The 17925-nt window shown below is 45.3% G+C and overlaps 1 protein-coding gene across 1 annotated transcript in view; it reads left to right on the forward strand.

Moving 5' to 3' along the window:
- Positions 1-17925, forward strand: part of LOC139061384 (ATP-binding cassette sub-family C member 2-like) — a 485203-nt gene that overhangs the window by 178803 nt on the left and 288475 nt on the right. Inside the window, exons 13-15 of the mRNA XM_070541366.1 lie at positions 5908-6001; positions 8647-8837; positions 10922-11098. Coding sequence (XP_070397467.1) covers positions 5908-6001; positions 8647-8837; positions 10922-11098 — 462 coding nt within the window. The remainder of the gene's footprint in view (positions 1-5907; positions 6002-8646; positions 8838-10921; positions 11099-17925) is intronic.

Here is a 17925-nt window from a genome sequence, read left to right on the forward strand (position 1 = left end):
GAAATACCCCTGTAGTGTGATTATTTATGAACCGCTTGAAGTAATGTTCGTTGTCTGTGCGCACACGAAATGGCAATGCGGCAAAAAACGGCAGATCATCACTTATGCCTGAACTGAGCACTCCAGAACTTCTCATCTTTTGCAATAGAATTAAAACATAAATCAATGTTTTTGAGTTCAAAGTTTTTCGCGTAGGAAGTTCAATATGGTTTTCACAGCCATTTGCAAGCATAGTTTCAATAAGCTGGACCCTGTAATTATTTATTGAAAATAAGTCAACGTTGAAGTCACCAACAATTACCGATTATAATTTCTTTGTGCTAGCAAGTTCAAATAGCGACTCCATATAATAAAACAGTTTCGTTTCAGCACTTTGAGGTGGGCGGTAGACAGCACCAATCATAATATTTCCAGAAACTACTACAACACATTCGAAATCATCAGTCACACATGTAAATTCAGCGAAGATTTCGCAACAATGACATTCACGAATATAAAGAGATAAGCCACCACCTGGTTTTCTTGAATGATAAATTGAAACGTGCTTGTAGCCCAGGAAATGTATGACGTCATACTTGCTCGCATACCAAGTTTCCGAAAAAGCTAAGAAATCAAAACAGCAGTTCAGCTGAGATAGGTATGTCTCAATATCAAGCTGTTCGTTTCTTAAGCTTTGTGCATTCATATGAAACAGTCTAAGACCATTTTCATGGTAGCAAGTACTTTTCGTTGCTAAACTGTTGACGGACGTAACACTGTGATAATGTTCCATGTTTGTGGTAGTTTGTGGTCTTTCATCCTTAGACGATTTTGCTTAGATCGCTTTCTATGGCGAGCCTTATTGCTCGAGCATTCGGCTGCTTGCGTAGATAGTTTCCTGTGAACCTGAACTCCAAACGAATTCATAGTTCAATTCTCTTGCCTTGTTTTTTCAAGTGAAGTTTCCAAGTCAAGACAAGTTTTTCAAGTGAAGTTATCCAAAAATTTCATGCCCTGCGTTTGGTCCTGAGGATTCCTTTTTTGAACCATGTAGCCTTTGGTGTTCTGCTAGCAAAACGAACAAGAACGACAGGGTCCCTGTTTTCTTTTGCATGTAGACGGTGCATTCCGTCAACATCTTTTTCAGATAGTGGCGGCAGGTCAAGCTGTTTATCAATCTTATTTATTTCAGTTAACAGATTCTCGCCATCTTGCTGAGGCAAGCCATGAATTTACATGTTCTGTTTTCTGCTGTACTACTCTAAAGCTTTTATTTCTTCCTTCAACTTTGAGATCATTGTTGTGTCTTGTGACTGCTCAACACCCTCCATTGGGTGGCGCAATTCACTGATACCATGCTCCTTCAAATTTATAGCGTCTTTGTGTTATTGTACGTATCAGCCAAATGTTCTAGTGACCTTTCTCTGCTCTGCACAGTATCTTGTAAGCCTATCAACTTATCTAATTTTGCTTGTAAGGTTTGCACGTGCGAAAGCTTTTTGTTTATTTCAGCAAGATCAGGTGGAAGGCTCCTAGATTGGCCCGCTGTGTCGATGTTCACTACAGCAAGTTTACACGGAGGGCATCTAAGTAACTTCTTCGTGGCACCTTTCATCATTCTAAACGATCTAACAGTGGTGCCGCTACATTTTCTGACATGAAAGTGACCAGAGCAATCAACAAATTTTATGATGACATCATCATGACTAAACATGGAGTGACAGAACGAACATGCCTCTGCAGTCATTATTGCTCGAGGGCAAAACTATACATGTGGAAATAGTCAAAACAGCACTCAAAGCAGCAGCAGCAGCAGCGGAAGTGGCAGAAAAAAAATTCAATACAATACACTATTTCTAACGAGCTCCACAAACCTGCGAAAATTCCAGTTGTGAGTTTAGACGCCATTCAATCAACCACGGCAACCGCCACTGCTGCTGCCCAAAGAAGGAATGCGTTGGTTGGGCGTCGCCCCTTATGTAGTATCTGGAACTGGCAAGGGTCACGTTTTCCAGCGATCCGTAGTAGTTCTTCAGATCAAACCTTATCGGACAGCGTCGAACTGGAAGGGATGATCACACTTCAAAAATTTCAGTTGTGATTTTAGGCGCGATTCTGTCAACCCCGCCAACCGCCACTGCTGCTGCCCAAAGAGACAATTTGCACTCCATTTCCGTTTCACACAAGTATCCCGGAAGTGGTGTTCGTTGAATGTCTTGCTTTTCGTCGTAGCGCCAGTGGGATCACGTTTCCCTTCTTTGCGAGTTTCATCTAGCATTACCTCAAATCACTGCTATGCAATTGCAGACTGCCATCCCATTTGTTTTGTGAAACAAAATAGAGCTGCGTATTTTGATAAACCTAATTCTGCTGCGCATCTGTCTCATTATTTGTCGGGATATTAAAACAATACGGTCATCTTCCCGTAAACACTGTGGACTCCTACTCTTTGCCAAGTGCAAGGAAGTGTTTGCGGAAATCTATTGCTAAAATATACAATGCACCTCCCAATAAAAAAATCAAAAAGACAGAATACGACGTTTTAGACATTGAAAGAAATAAACCAGCACTCCGCCTCCTGACAGAATAACAATAGTTCTACAAAGCATTTCATTTACCTTTTATATTCCTTCATTTTAAGGTGAGCCGAATTGGCCAGTCGCATAAAATGCGAGGCCACGCAGTAATAGCTCATGGCTAATAACTATAGCGCACTGAAAAAGAAGACAAAGGAAAGCATAGAGACAATGCAAGCGTGAACTATGTATCCACTGGAAAATTTAGTGAACGTATGATTGATTATGCACTTCAACTGCGCATGCGCTTTGAAGGCAACGAGAGACCGTGGCAAGCGTTGACTATGCGCCAGAGGAATGCGTTGTGAGAAACCCGTGTGGGTTTGTCGCTTCGTGCTACATTCGGGTGGATGGCAGTCTTTCTTTTCATGAACCTTTCTCCACCTTGCGGGATTCTGCAAAACTCATTTGCTTCGAATTTTCCACTTCATAGTTATTCTGTTGTGTCTATGGTTCCCTCGTCTTTGTGTTCGGTGAGCTATATTTACTAGCCATTAACCAATACAATCCCACTGGCACCGTTTTCTATACTCTGCAGTAAAAGCAGTGTTCTGCCGCCACAAACTTGTGGGTTGCGCTACGGCATAGTATATGTATCCATTGGTGCTATAACGTAAAACTATTCCAAACTTTTCCATTCCACTTTGCAACCAGCCCTCCGCGATTGGCAAAAAAATTTTTTGGACCACCCTCACTTCGCCTGTCGGTCAGGCTACGTCACGAAAACCGCGATAGCTCCCCATCTGATAATACGTGTACACAATGATTTCGTATGATTTGACCGAACAAAGGAAACGCAATAATTTCTGATTCGACGCGTTTTCGTCATTAGCCCTCGGCTATTGGCCAAAAGTTTTCCGCTGCACTCACTTCGCCTGCTTGTCACGTGACGACAGCAAACCACAAAAAAACTCACCACATCAAAGTGACGTGTACGCGTTAAAGATGCATTAATATGCGGAACACACTGAATTTTCTTCTGAATGGCCACAGGCTGCCCCGTTTCGAAAGAAATAAAAGTTGGCTGCCACCGATCGCTCGGGCACTAGCTACTCGTACTTGCCGGAAAGGATGGGTTTATTTGCGCATAATAGGAATTTCTGCGGGGCCGTGTAACATTTTTGAGCACTTTCGGCACGTTTACAATCTCGTTCTGCCAACTCTTCTTTGCTGAGGATCAGTTTTAGCGTCATTCTTAAGCTTCCCTTGCATGCCGCCGCGATTGTCGACGAGCCACCGTAAGCTAAGTAAGGGAAAGTGGACCAATCGCAGACGCCGGCACTACTCTTTTCATTCGGTTATCAATTTTCAGTGCAGTGGCTCGGCCCCATCTAATCCCTCTCCACTTAAGCGTACTCCTCACCTCTTGTGTGCCAATTAGATAAGACAAACCGCTCAGTGTAGGCAATGTTATGCGTTCACAAAAGTGACGTCCTATGAACGAGGAGAGCGTTTGATTGGTCTTTTGACAACCCCGCGGGTGACCGCCTGATGCTTGCGTTGGCAGTTACGCAAATTTGACGTCAAGAGAATGGAATAAAGATATTGGAATAGTTTTACGTTCATGATATGAGTCTAAAGTTGAAATTTTTAGCCGTTATTTTTATCTGTCTTTTTGCCGTCTAGCTCATGTACTGTCTGTTTTGAATTACCTGCTGAAATAAAACGCATGCCAGAAATCACCTTTTGTGTCGATGGTATCCGTAAATTATTAAAAGATGTGAACTAGGCTAAGGCATGCGGCCCTGATGACATTCCTGCCGCGATTGTACGGAAATGTGCGGACGCGTTATGCTTTTATTTCACCCGGATGTTTCAGAAGTCCCTCAATGAAACTGACATGCCAGATGATTAGAAATTAGCGCGAGTCATGCCCATACATAAAAGTGGGGTGCGTAACTCCATTCAGAACTACAGGCCCGTTTCCTTAGCTATTATAACCTACAAAATTACGGAGCATGTAATATACAATTCTGTTATGGCCCACTTAACTAAACATATTCTCCTAAATCCCTGCCAACATGGTTTCAGGCTGGTTTATCTTGCAATACACAGTTGGTAGAGTTTATTCAAGATTTAGCCTCGGCAGTTGATAAGCAACAAGTTGTGGATTGCTTTTTCTTAGATTTCAGTAAAGCATTTGATGTAGTCGCACATAGTCTCCTACTCTCCAAATTAAAAGCTTATCACTTCGATGGTAAAATAATAGCGTGGATTGCCGAATATTTGTCATTGCGGAAACAGGCTGTGGTTCTAAACGGTTTATCTTCGCAATATGCATCAGTTACGTCGGGAGTTCTCCAAGGCTCAGTGTTGGGGCCACTATTGTTTTTGTTCTATATTAATGATATTTCATCTAGTATACAGCCTTTATTCAGAATGTTTGCTGATGATTGTGTTGTTTATGGAGTCGCAGATGCCTTTTCCCATTCACAAATCCTGCGAGTTGACCTAAACACTATAGCAGACTGTTGTGTGCGTTGGGATATGTCATTAAATATAAATAATACTGTTCACGTTACATTCACAAGAAAACGAGCTAACCATCCCTATAAGTATAGAATTCATGATTCAACTCTAAAAATAATCAAAGAATTTAAATATCTAGCTGTGTTTTTTACTTCTGATTTACAATGGAACAAGCATGTTAACTATATTGGAAATAAAGCAGCATGAGTTTTGGGGTTCTTGCGGTGCAATTTTAGTCATTTACCGAGTAACTTGAAGGCGCAGTTGTATTTCAGTGATGTACGTTCAATACTTGAATATGGATGTGTTTGTTGGAACCCACACGCATCTGAGCTTATAAACAAATTAGAAAAAATCCAAAATAGGGCAGTTAGATTTGTTCTTGGCAACTATAGCCGGTAGCTTAGCATGACAGAAAGCAAACTGAAACTTCAATGGCAAGAGCTGAAGGATCGTAGAAGGCATATCTGATTAAACTTTTTCCACGATATTTATTATTCTAAAACAGGTATAAACCGCGAATAATATATCCAGGCACCACACTATATATCTGGGCGACTTGACCACTGTTTGAAGGTCAGGGAATTTTCTTGTAGGGGTGACGTCTTCCGTTTTTCCTTTTAGTTAGAACTGATCGAGATTGCAACAGTTTGCCATCGAGCATTGTACACATCACAGAAAATGCTGCTTTTTTCCCCGCGCTGAAATAATTTGTTGATGTATTCATTCAAGTTTGTAACCTCCCTGCTGAAATGCCTCACGGGGCGATGCAGATAACTAATATTTAAATAAATTAATTAATTAAAGGGCCCCACAACATAGTTATTAACTGAGGAGGTGAAATTATTGTGCTTAAGTATATGACCGTTACTTGTGTTCTCAGACTGGCATTGCACTCAACCGAGCTGTCAACTTATGTACCGGTGAAGAAGCATCCGATGACCCAGTTTTCATCACAGACTCTTGTGTTGAAAAAGGTATGGTAAATCGCGTTTACCTCGATCATATCTATATTTCAGTAAGCCTACGGGAATTTGGCAGTAAATGATTTAGCTACACTTGGATTGATAAAGGAGATTCAGCGGTAGTTGTCATGGACTCTACTAGCCTGCTTTTTTAACAGACGTTGTACAAGGAATCATGTTGCGACCAGAATCAAGAAGGTTGCAGCTCCGTTTCTTCATGGCCTGACATCTGTTGCTTGAAACACATTACAGCGCTGTGAGAAAACCCAGTGGACCACTTAGGAAAGCTCAGAAAATTATGTAACAAGTATAGTGCTACAAATCGCTTTTATAAGAGTCCGTTATGACTCGTCTGTGTTCTATTTCAAAATATACTGAGGGGATGCATATTCAATCAGTGGTGATACAGGACATTGCAAACTGGTTCTCAATGTCATGCCTGGTAATGCTGCTGAATAAACGGCAGGATTACATATGTATTGCTTCTCCATGTGTGGTGAAGCATTACGCACAGTTATTTGCAGCATACTAATCACAATATGCATCGCCAGTCAGACACTTATAAGCATACAGAGTCCGTTACGGCCCGTTGTTGTGTTACTTTGATGCAACAATGTGAAAAAATCACGACAAATACGTTTTTCTCGCGAGCTAAATATCGCATGCTCGGAAACTTAAACATAGCCTGTAGTCTGTGGTATCTACGTAGGTATCCACACTTGTGAGCTTGTTCATTATTTGAGCATTTTTGCATTTCGTGTTTCATTCCACGTCACTTCTTGCGGGATTTGATGTGTACATATAAATATGTGTCTTCAAATTGAGCATCCTGGTGATGCTGGAAAGGGCTGGTGTATAAGCTGCGCTCGTCAGTGTATTGTTATTTGCACGGATATCCAGAAATGCACTGTCAGACTCGTCGGGGCCATTTCAGGGCTTAAAGCTCACGATCAGTTGTCATTTAGCTTAGATCTGAGAGAAGTAGCTCCAAATCTGCAAAAAATTTAGCGTAGAAATGTATTTGCCGCCTCGGACGGCACAGGGGCCTTTCTTAAGGCCTTTCCTTAAAGGGAACCTGAAACGATGCAGATGATTTTGTACAAACGTACTGAGTTGCTAGAGTAGGTCCTTCTGATCAATAATTAACTCATCAAAGTGCTCCGCGTAATGTGTGTAATTTATTATAAGGTTTTAAAAATGTACATCACTGCCGATCGCAGCACACTGTTCGGCAGAGTTTTCACCCGCCCCTACCCATAGGACGTAAATCACCCAATTAGCGTTGTGTGATGTGGGTGAGCTATCGGATTGGCTGCCCAGGGCGCGTCATCTATAATTCTTCCACCTTTATGTTGAATAAATGATGTTCGTAATGGTAGGAATGTTACTTAATTTGTTTCTATTAAAAAGTAACAGAGAGAGAATTCATAAGAACAATTTCTCACTGCACTTAAGCCATTCCGGCACACTGCAAGCGTCGTCTGCTTGTGTTACAACGGGCTCCATTTTGACGAGAGCTCCAAGGTCAGAGTCAGTCTCAGTCTTTTCGCGAGCACTATGATTCGACTTTGTTGCCTTGTGGACTGCAAACGTAGCGACTAGCAATATATGAAGCTGCAACATCGTGTCCCTCTGCAAGGCAGCAGATGAGCGGGCTGGCTGCATCGCATTGGACTGCCGCTATCCTATCGGCGTCAGGATCTGCGCATTTGCGGCCGTCACTTACGCCAGAAGATTACTAATGAAATAGCATTTCGTCAGTCCGGCATTAGGGTAAACGCAAGCGCAAGGGGACAGGGCTTGGCCTTGTCCCCTTGCGTGTCACTCATGGGATGAGCAGAAGCGCAATTGTGAATGGTCTGCGCGGTGGAGCCACCTAATGGCACAGATGTCAACAGTGGCAGTAACGAAATGTATTCTTCTTTGCTGCTGGTGTAAATTTTTCGCAGCAGTGTAATCGTTAACACGTTCTTTTTGTAAATGTTTAAAATGTTTACACTTTGTTAGAGCAATATTGGCTCTTTGTTTGGCTGGTTAAGCTCTGACCGTGGAGACTGATCAGGCAGCTCACGTACGTCTACGCTAAAATTCTTTCATCAGCTTGAGTTTATGCCTCCCCCGTTCCGTCGAAACGCCCGGCTAGCCTGTGGTTACCGGAATACCAGACATGTTCGGCGCTGCGACACAATGCTCGCAACGCAAGCTGCTTTGATAGCTCTTTCTTTGCGTCGACTGCCAAGCAGCTGGCGGAGACTTTGGACAGGATTCGCGCGCTCGCTCCTAGAGAACCGGAAGTCGACGATACAACGTGCCATCATGACGCAGAGGCGGCGAAGGCGGAGCTTAGCCCCGATCACTCGACGAACGAGTTGACAAAATGCATGACTATGGAGGAGGGTAACTTGTAATGATCCGTAGCTCTCCTAATATGAGGCGTTTCACACAAATTGGGGTGCCAGTAATTACCTTTAGCTGTTCACTACGCGTCTACAAAATGTATCCGAACCGCTTCAGGGGCCCTTTAAGACAAGCACCCCCCCCCCCCCTAAAAAGGTTCAGTGTACACAGGGTGCAACTCGTGAGACGCGTGGGAAAGTGTATTGGCACGCCAAAGCCCCACTGTGATAGAAGTATGACGCGAGAGCACTCTGGTCCAGGTGAGGTGCTCCTGCAGGACTGTACCTTCTCCAGGACCGGTGACTGTCAGCCGGCTCTTAAAGGGATCAACCTGAGCGTGCCTCCAGGCTCATTAGTGGCCATCGTTGGCTTCGTTGGCAGCGGCAAGTCGACGCTTCTAGCCGCCATCTTGGGAGATCTGCACCGCATCGAGGGCACCGTCCGCATCAGCGTGAGTGCGTCGCAGCCTGCGTGTCCGTGAGACGAACTTCAAGTGCACGTAAAGCTCGGTGGTTTAGTGCCACGCCACCGTGCCAGCACGACAACTGTGCTCACGTGCATGTAAAACCACTCGCTTTTACGATTTCTACACGGCCACCTCGGTGCCCATTGGTGCTTTAGAATCACTCTAGTATGGGATTCTTGCTCATTAAAAGTCGCCGCTGCGCGTTAGAACGTTGGTACAAAACGACAAGTGCCGCAACGCAGGGCAAAAAAAAATATTTTCATTGCAAACGTTGTTATAGCGTTGGTGAAGACGGCATGTACGGCCAGGCTGATCCGCGTAGCAGGGAATTTGAACTCTATACAGAACATTGCGCGAATAATTCACGTTAAGGTTTTGACGTAGCCAGGTCCTCTCGTTTCACGATTGGACTGGTTGATTTTGAAAGCAAGCAGAGCAGGTGTCGGGGGGGGGGGGGGGAGGAAGAAACCACCAGAAGTTTCTCGTTCTAGACAATCATTTATTGCGACAGCAATTTTAACAGGCATGTTCGCGCCGTCCTGCTGTGACATTATCAATACACAAGGTTCCCAAAAGACTCGCAGTCTGTTTGGCTATAAAAGCAAGTCGAGTGGACGTGTCTTCGGCTACATCGGCGGCTGTGCAGGGTAGCGTTCTGCCTTCCTCCGCTGTCATAAGCGATGTGCGCACATTAATGCATTCCTGCTTTGCAGTTGTGTCGTGCAATGCCGTGGTGCATGCGATGCCGGTCTCAGCAGCACGGACAAAACGCGTCAAACTATGCCATACTTTATTTCGGTGCTAAGTGTCGACTTGCGTCATCATCGCGTGCGCCACTATAGGTGCGACATCTGCAGCGCCGCTCGCGGCGTCCCTCATCCCGCCAGTGTTCGGAATCGCCTTCAACGCAACGCTAAATATTGCGATCCGGGCTTCTCCTCCGGGTTAAACTGAAAATTTTCAGCCGGTGGCTTAACCGATGCTCTAACGCGATTGCAGTGCCTTTGCCACGCTTGTCCTCGTTTTCTTGTGCACCTTAACTGCTCTCGTGTTCATCGGCGGATGGTCTCCGGAAATCAAACGAGCAGCGCCTCCGCGTATCCTGAGCACATGTAGCAAGCTGCTTCGAAGCGGGCGCCCAAGGCATGATGTCGAGCTCTGCATGTATAGAGCTTTCCACAAAAAGTGCGCCAGTTTTGCGTGAAAGCGAATTTATTGAAAGCGATAGCAAGGTCTAGCGTTCCACTGTATGCGTCATACAACGCGGGAGTCATGAGGACAACGCCAGTGCTGTAACAAGTGTCGCGTAGCCACGCGATGAACAAGATGAGACCGAAGGAGAACCGCCGGTCCAAAGAAAGAATCGCATGAATTGAACTCGACAGCCTCAAACACGCACGCAGCAAGAAGGCTCGCGTGTGTGCGCCCGCAGTGGAAGGCAGCTGGGCGCCCCTGCGGAAGCATTCATCTACGCGTGGGCAGCGCATGCGTCTTCGACAGCAAGACACCACGGACGGTGCAAAGGCGCCTCGAGCATCCCTTTGACCGCTATTGCAGTAATAACCTTCTGGATTAATAGTCTATGAGGTGAGCTAAATATAGCCATTTTATTTCCGTGCGAGGCTCGTAACTCCAAGAACCCGAAATGCGCGAAACAGTAATTTAACATCAAGAAGAAGGAAGGCAAATTCTGGCAGTAAATGCGTTAGAACTACAGAACAAATAAACTCCTGATTGGCGGCAACCATTGCTCGGTACAGAAAACCTTTTCTGCGTCACACTGGATCCGACCAAATGGCTTTCACGTACCCAAAGGTTTTTAGAATGCGAATACCTTCCAACACCTGTTTGTCTAGCTTTACCAAAAACAAGTCACTCAGTAATGACATAATATTCCTGCGAAGCTGCGGTGACCTTGCGTCAAGATTAAAAAAGCGTCTTGACAGATTTCAATAAAGAGGAATCAGTAACCATGTGAACATGTCCTCTGGCGATAGCGAACGTAGTTGTCATTCAGCTGTAATCGCTACAGCTATCAGCGCTGAAAAGCAATCTGTTGCACTGTGCAGGGCACCATCGGTTACGTGCCGCAAGCTGCTACGGTATTCAACGCCACATTGCGGGACAACATATTATTTGGCAAGTCGTATGACCCGGCCCTGTACAGGCGCGTCTTAGAAGCATGCGAGCTGTTCAAGGACATTAACTCGTTTCCTGCCGGAGACCTGACTGAAATTGGCGAAAAGGTGGGTTTGTCATTGACTGAACTCATAAATGAGCTATCTCTCTCTCTCTCTCTCTCTCTCTCTATATATATATATATATATATATATATATATATATATATAAAATTGGTATGTTTAATCATTTTTGACACATTCCCTGCGGTTTTTTGAAGTTGTTCTAGCTTGCTGTTTTTAATGTATGCGCGCGCTAGCACTCAGACCTCACGTTTCTTCCTGGGCACGTTGAATGAATGGGCGATTGATTGAGAGTTATATGTATGTATATATATCAGCCTGGTTACGCCCACTGCAGGGCAAAGGCCTCTGCCATACTTCTCCAACTACCTCGGTCATGTACTAATTGTGGCCATGTCGTCCCTCCAAACTTCGTAATCTCATCCGCTCACCTAACTTTCTGTCGGCCCCTGCAACGCTTCCCTTCCCTTGCAACTCAGTCCGTAACCCTTCATGACCATCGGTTATCTTCCCTCCTCATTACATGTCCTGTCCATGCCCATTTCTTTTTCTTGATTTAAACTAAGATGTCATTAACTCGCGTTTGTTCCCTATCCCAATCTGCTCTTTTCTTATCCCTTAACGTTACACCTATCATTCTTCTTTCCATAGCTCGTTGCGTCGTTCTCAATTTAAGTAGAACCCTTTTCGTAAGCCTCCAAGTTTCTGCCCCGTAAGTGAGTACTGGTAAAACACACCTATTATAAACTTTTCTCTTGAGGGATAATGGCACCTTGATGTTCCTAATCTCAGAATGCCTGCCAAACGCACCTCAGCCCATTCTTATTCTTCTGATTATTTCTGATTATATATGCATATACACAATACAATAAACACTTCTACATCAATCACTCACGCTTTCAACGTGCCAAGGGAGAACCGTGAAGTCTGAGTGCTAACGAGCACTAAAAAACGGAAAACTAAAACGACCCCAAGAAACCGCAGGTAACACGTCAACGAATCATTAAAAATATCAGTTTTGAAAAGAAAGGGGTGCATAGAACAAGCTTTTTTATACAAAAGAAGCAGGAGTACAGCAGTTGATCAATGGATGTTACCATGACAGAACAACGCAAAGCGCGAAAAAGAAGAATCAAAGCGAGTTATAAAAATAATTGACATCATGAGGATACTGTTATAAATCTCAGTTCTCCGTGGACTGTTGATTGTTGGTGATGACAGACAGGAACATGAAAATGTCTATGTTACTTTATGAAATAAGAAACGTGATACTACTGCGCAGTTCGCGGCAGGTGATTATACTGCGAAGGAGCTTGAAAAAAAAGCCTGAAAGTCGGCGCGATTCAGTCGGCAGCGAAGTAACCGCACTGCCAATAATCCAACAGTGCTAGAGCAAGGTTCAATGTCCATGTTAGCAAAACCCTAATGATATACGCTTAGAAACGTTTTATGCAGGCGACCTACAATGTCGCTAGTGCATCTTAACATGCCATTCCATACGACCACGTGTATTCGAGTTGCGGAAGAAAGATAGTTGTGTAGAACTTGCGGACGGTGAAAAAAAATTGTATTCCCTCGATAGTCGGCAAAAACAGCCAAGACAGCGCATACACCGCATTGCAATGCATTGAGTGTGAGTAGAAAAGGTAAGGTTGTATGAAACAGAACACCGAGATTATTGGTCGCATAGACCTTACACGATGGTACAGAATCTACAGGAATACACTCAGTGCCCTTCCACTGTGGGAAGAAGGATGAACAGCGAGGTCGGCCCGGCATTGCACTATCTTCATGATCGGTCCATATATGGGAGCATATAGGGAGCGCCTAACGTATATACGTTCCCATGTATGGGAGCGAGTAGGGAGCACTTAGCGCCTACTTCACGTCCGCTGTGGGTCGGCCCAGCATTGCACTATCTTCGGGATTGGCCTTGTATGGGGAGCGCTCAACGCCTGCTTCACCTCCGCCACGGGTCGGCCTGGCATTGCGCTACCTTCACGTTTCACCTGCTTAATGTCGTTTTATTCCAGTAGGGCCGCGTCAATTACACCGCATACTCGACGGCACGAACGAAGGTGGTGTCGGACGCGGATGCTGGAGGAGATGGCTCGAAGTTTGTGTCGACACATGGACACATTCCTCGGGAAACAAGCCCTTAACAGCTTCGCTATATAAACTGATGACGCTTAAGCACCTTTTATCGGTTGTCAATATGAAAGCATTGATGTCTGGTTAATACTGTTGAGCAATCCTTCGAGCTAGGAACTGCTCGCGGGCAATCGAACGCATTTAGCCGCTTCCCTTAAGAAAATATGAGATGAGTTCCATATGAAAGTCTTATGAGTTTTGACATCACTACCATTAGACTTTCTGATGAGTTTCTTTGGAATTTTCCGATGTATTCCTAATGTAATTCTAAAACATATTGGCCACCGTCTTTCTGTTATATGCTTGATGAGTGTTTTTCTTGTGAGCATAAAATGGCTTCCTAATGTGCGCTTCAAAGCAGTTTTCTGGTGACTTTCTCATGTCTTCCTAATGAATGACTAATGGGGTTATACATTAGACTGCTAGTGCTCATAGCACTGCTATTACGAAATTGGCCACCACGCGTGGTAACAATTTCTGATGTGTCCCAATGGCAATCAGACCTTATTTAAGGATGTTACCTGTGCGTGACTGTCTTTGGTGCTTAATACATGCAGCCGGTATGCATGTATGTCCAGCGAAGATGCAGCACTTTTGACAACATGTACGTGTGCCCGTACATATGCTGCGTGTTAGACAATACTCAACGAAAGAAATTTAACAAGAACGCTTATTGGGCATATGAATGCTTCCTTACATGCAGAAGGAGGTTAAATGAAAGGAAAACACAGTATCATTCTAGTTAGGGATGTGATATTTTCCTTTCGTTTAATCTCGCTACTTATCATTGAGGAGAGGCTGTTCTTGAGGGGAGGACCGTCGTCTTGAAGTGAGTGCACGTGTAGCCAGATCTCTGCCATCACGCAACACCTGGCGCGCTCCTTTCTCCCACTCGGCTCCGTTGAGGCGCGCGCGTGACGTGGTTTCGGAGCCAACGGTACTTCAGGTGCCTTTTCGCTGCTACAGACCATAGAGTTTCCTACGATAACAATTAGAGGCTACTCTGGTGCTGCAAATGTTCAGCCACGATAGGAGTGGACCCGCCGTGGTTGCTCAGTGGCTATGGTGTTGGGCTGCTGAGCACGAGGTCGCGGGATCGAATCCCGGCCACGGCGGCCGCATTTCGATGGGGGCGAAATGCGAAAACACCCGTGTACTTAGATTTAGGTTCACGGTAAAGAACCCCAGGTGGTCGAAATTTCCGGAGTCCTCCACTACGGCGTGCCTCATAATCAGAAAGTGGTTTTGGCACGTAAAACCCCATAATTAAAAAAAAAACGATAGGAGTGGTGCCAGTACATGGATTTGTTGATCATCATGCTTATGGATTCAAACGTTCTTGTGTGTTTGCTTTTTAAACTTTATATGTCTTTGTTACTGTAAATTTCAGAGCAATGTATGCTTTTGGACGTGCTGAAGACGCTACGAACACGCACAATCGGTACTACAGTGAACTCTCACTTGAGTGAACTTCAAGGCACCGAAGGAAATACTTTACTTAACTGAAGGTTCACTAAACTGAATATTCACTCGACCAACATAAGACATGGCATACAGAGTCAAAAGTTCCAAGTTCAATTCATGGAGCAAAAGACATGGCATCCATAGTGTTAAAAATGTGTGAAATGTAATTTGTACATATCAATGAAAAACACACCACGTGGGTCGTTTGAGTGCACACGCGCAACCGACGAGACGGGAAAGAAAGAGACGACGACCATGCCACGACTAGCCAGTTGCAAAAAAACACACACTATGGGGTTTGCGGTGTGACAGATCGCCGCTTTGTTCTGGCGGCGTTGTAAGCGCCAGCGACATTACTTTGTTCATGGCCTCCGAGATAACATGCTTGCTCGTTTTGTGCGGGCAATCTCGGAGGCCATGCCTCGTTGCCGTTCGTTTTCCGCGCCGCCGCTTTGTCCCAGAGGCACTGTAGCGCCAGCGACGTTACATTCCTGCTGGAGCGTCGGTTTGATGAGGACGGACATCAGTTGCGCCTGCAGTGCTGTGCGGTCCAAGCCTTGGACCTCTGAGCGAGTTCGTTAAACTGAAATATTGACTGTTCCGAAATTCGTTTAGGTGAAACATTTTTGCATAGAATTTAAAAGAAAACTGCCGAGGATTTTTAAAAAGTTTGTTATTCTGAAATATTCGATAAACCGACGTTCGTAGAACGGAGAGTTTACTGTAATTGCAACGGTACAGCTCGTTTAGGTGGCCAAATCGAAACGCGCCGAGCGTCTCAGTCACTGGCTTACCCATGATAAATTCATAAGTGCGTTTTATGCCGCTTGTCGGTGCATGCGTCGGTGGCGTAATGATTTCAGTATGGCGCTTCTGTTTTAATCGTGCCATGGGACGGAAGGCTTCTCCGTTGGGCGAGGTTGAACCAAGCCTTACGCAACCGCCTTGGTGGCCGCGGGTACACGTCGGCACGAATGCGCCGAGCAGCCGTATGGTGGCCTCCCAGCCGACTACTGTACTTCGCCGGAGCCTGAACCTGCCCTCTACCTATCGCACCGTGTACCCTACCCACTTCGAGGGAATTTCAAGGGACCCAGTCCATGGAATTCAATTTCCTCCGATCAGCCAGAATGCGGCCACATCCGGCCGCGCCACGTCAGCATTGGAGGACCCGTACTCTAGCTGGCAGATGAACTTCACTCGACGACAGAAGAAGTTGACTAGTGGAGAGGCGGTGACCACAGCCGGGACCACTATTCAACTTCCCGTCAAGCAACAGCAGTTGAATACTTCGCAAGCACCAGGACCACGCTCTAAGCGTCGCCGGTTGCCACAACTCCCCAAGAAGGATTTCAAGATCGTGGTTTGACCTTTCAAGGCATTTAATGACAAAGACTTGACTAACCAGCAAATTTCCAAAGTCATGGTGATATCCTGTCAACGCCGAGTCATGGATACGCAATTCTTGGTGAGACTTACACCAGGCTTCAACATCATAGTTGTTTACACATCTCACCAGCAAGTCGCTGACCGCGTGAGGTGCTTGACCCACCTCTACGTTAACGCAACAGTGGACCAGGTGAATGCGTACGGGGCGGCTCCAGACGCAGTCTCGCGTAGCGTAATTGATGGAATCAACCCCAAGGCACCCACCGAAGAGTTGATGGCCCACGGGCATATACGTTGTCAAGCGGCTCGGATGCTGGGTAACACCAAGACCGCGGTACTTACCTTCAGTGGTGAGAGCACGCCCAAGTATGTACACTACTAGGGAGGGGAGGTGCCCTGTCAGCCCTACAAGGCAACGAAACAGGGATGCTGAATATGCTACCGCACCGACCACCACTCTGGTGTGTGTCCTCCTCCTAACATAGTGGTATTCTATGCATGCGGCACCCAAAAGCCAACGTAAGCCCACGACCGCGCCATGAAATGCGCTGCCGGTGGGCAAGCCCATGCTGCTGTCGCCAAGAAACGCAAACGTTGGCTCAAGCCTATAGCCAAGAAACCAGCCGTTCCTACACAACCCAGACCAAGTCGCAAAGACCAAGCCCCCCGGTGGAAGCAAGGACGTAGGTGGTTCAGCTTTGAACACGAAACCTCGACGGAGTCACGGTCCATACGGCACGATCCCCTGAGCCGCAGCAGCAGCCGAAGAAACCGAAGATCCAAGCTGAGAAGGTGCCTCCAGCGCAACACAACACCCAACAGGTGAGCTGGGCGCGAGTTGTATCTCCTACTGCTTCTACTATAGTGCACCCAGAGTATCAAAAAATAGTCGAGAGTAGACAGCTCCGAGAAACCAACAACACTTTGCAACAACAACTTAGTCATCTCAGTGCTAGGCTTAGTAAGCGGAAGGGAGCAGCTTACCCTACCCCACCACAACCCACCCCTTACAAAAAAAATTGTTGAAAGGTTATTGAAATATCATTGGTCAACGTCAACAAATGACCTTGAAAGATTATTGGCAAATTGTTGAAACGTCATTGAGGAAATTGTTGACAAGTGTTGATAATTGGCCCGCGACATTTTGTCGAAACATCATTGTGGCCTCTCAATTTGAAAGATCGTTGGCATATCGTTAAAACTATGGTGTATTTCACTCTTGAAAGCCCATTGAAGCAGTGTTGAAGATGTGTTATTTGTCAATGTTGAAAGCCCATTGAGGTATTGTTGAAATGTGTTGTTTGTCAATGTTGAAAGCCCATTGAAGCATTGTCGAAGGTCAAAATTGAAAGCCCTTTGAGGTATTGTTGAAATTTGTTGTTTGTCAATGTTGACAGCCCATTGAAGCATTGTTGCAGATGTGTTGAGCCTCAAAATTGAAAGCCCATTGAGGTATTGTTGAAATGTGTTGTTTGTCAATGTTGACAGCCCATTGAAGCATTGTTGCAGATGTGTTGAGCCTCAAAATTGAAAGCCCATGGAGGTATTGTTGAAATGTGTAGTTCGTCAATATTGAAAGCCCATGGAAGCATTGTTGCAGATCTGTTGAACATCAACACAAATTACATTGAAAGCCCTTTATGCCCCACTGGGTATTTCGCACTTTAAACCTGCACTTACCTTAAAATACTGCTGAGCTATGTTGCATATAATTACCTTTGATGTCACGGTGGTATGTCTGCTGTGAGAGGATAAGGATAAAATTTAAATACAGGCATTTTGTACCGCAGACCTCTGTCACCCTGGGCTCAAAAGCATGCTCCTAGATTGCCTGTAATAAACCATACTGTAAAACTGCTAGCAGTACT

This window comes from Dermacentor albipictus, chromosome 6 (assembly GCF_038994185.2).
Source record: "Dermacentor albipictus isolate Rhodes 1998 colony chromosome 6, USDA_Dalb.pri_finalv2, whole genome shotgun sequence".
NCBI lineage: Eukaryota > Metazoa > Arthropoda > Arachnida > Ixodida > Ixodidae > Dermacentor > Dermacentor albipictus.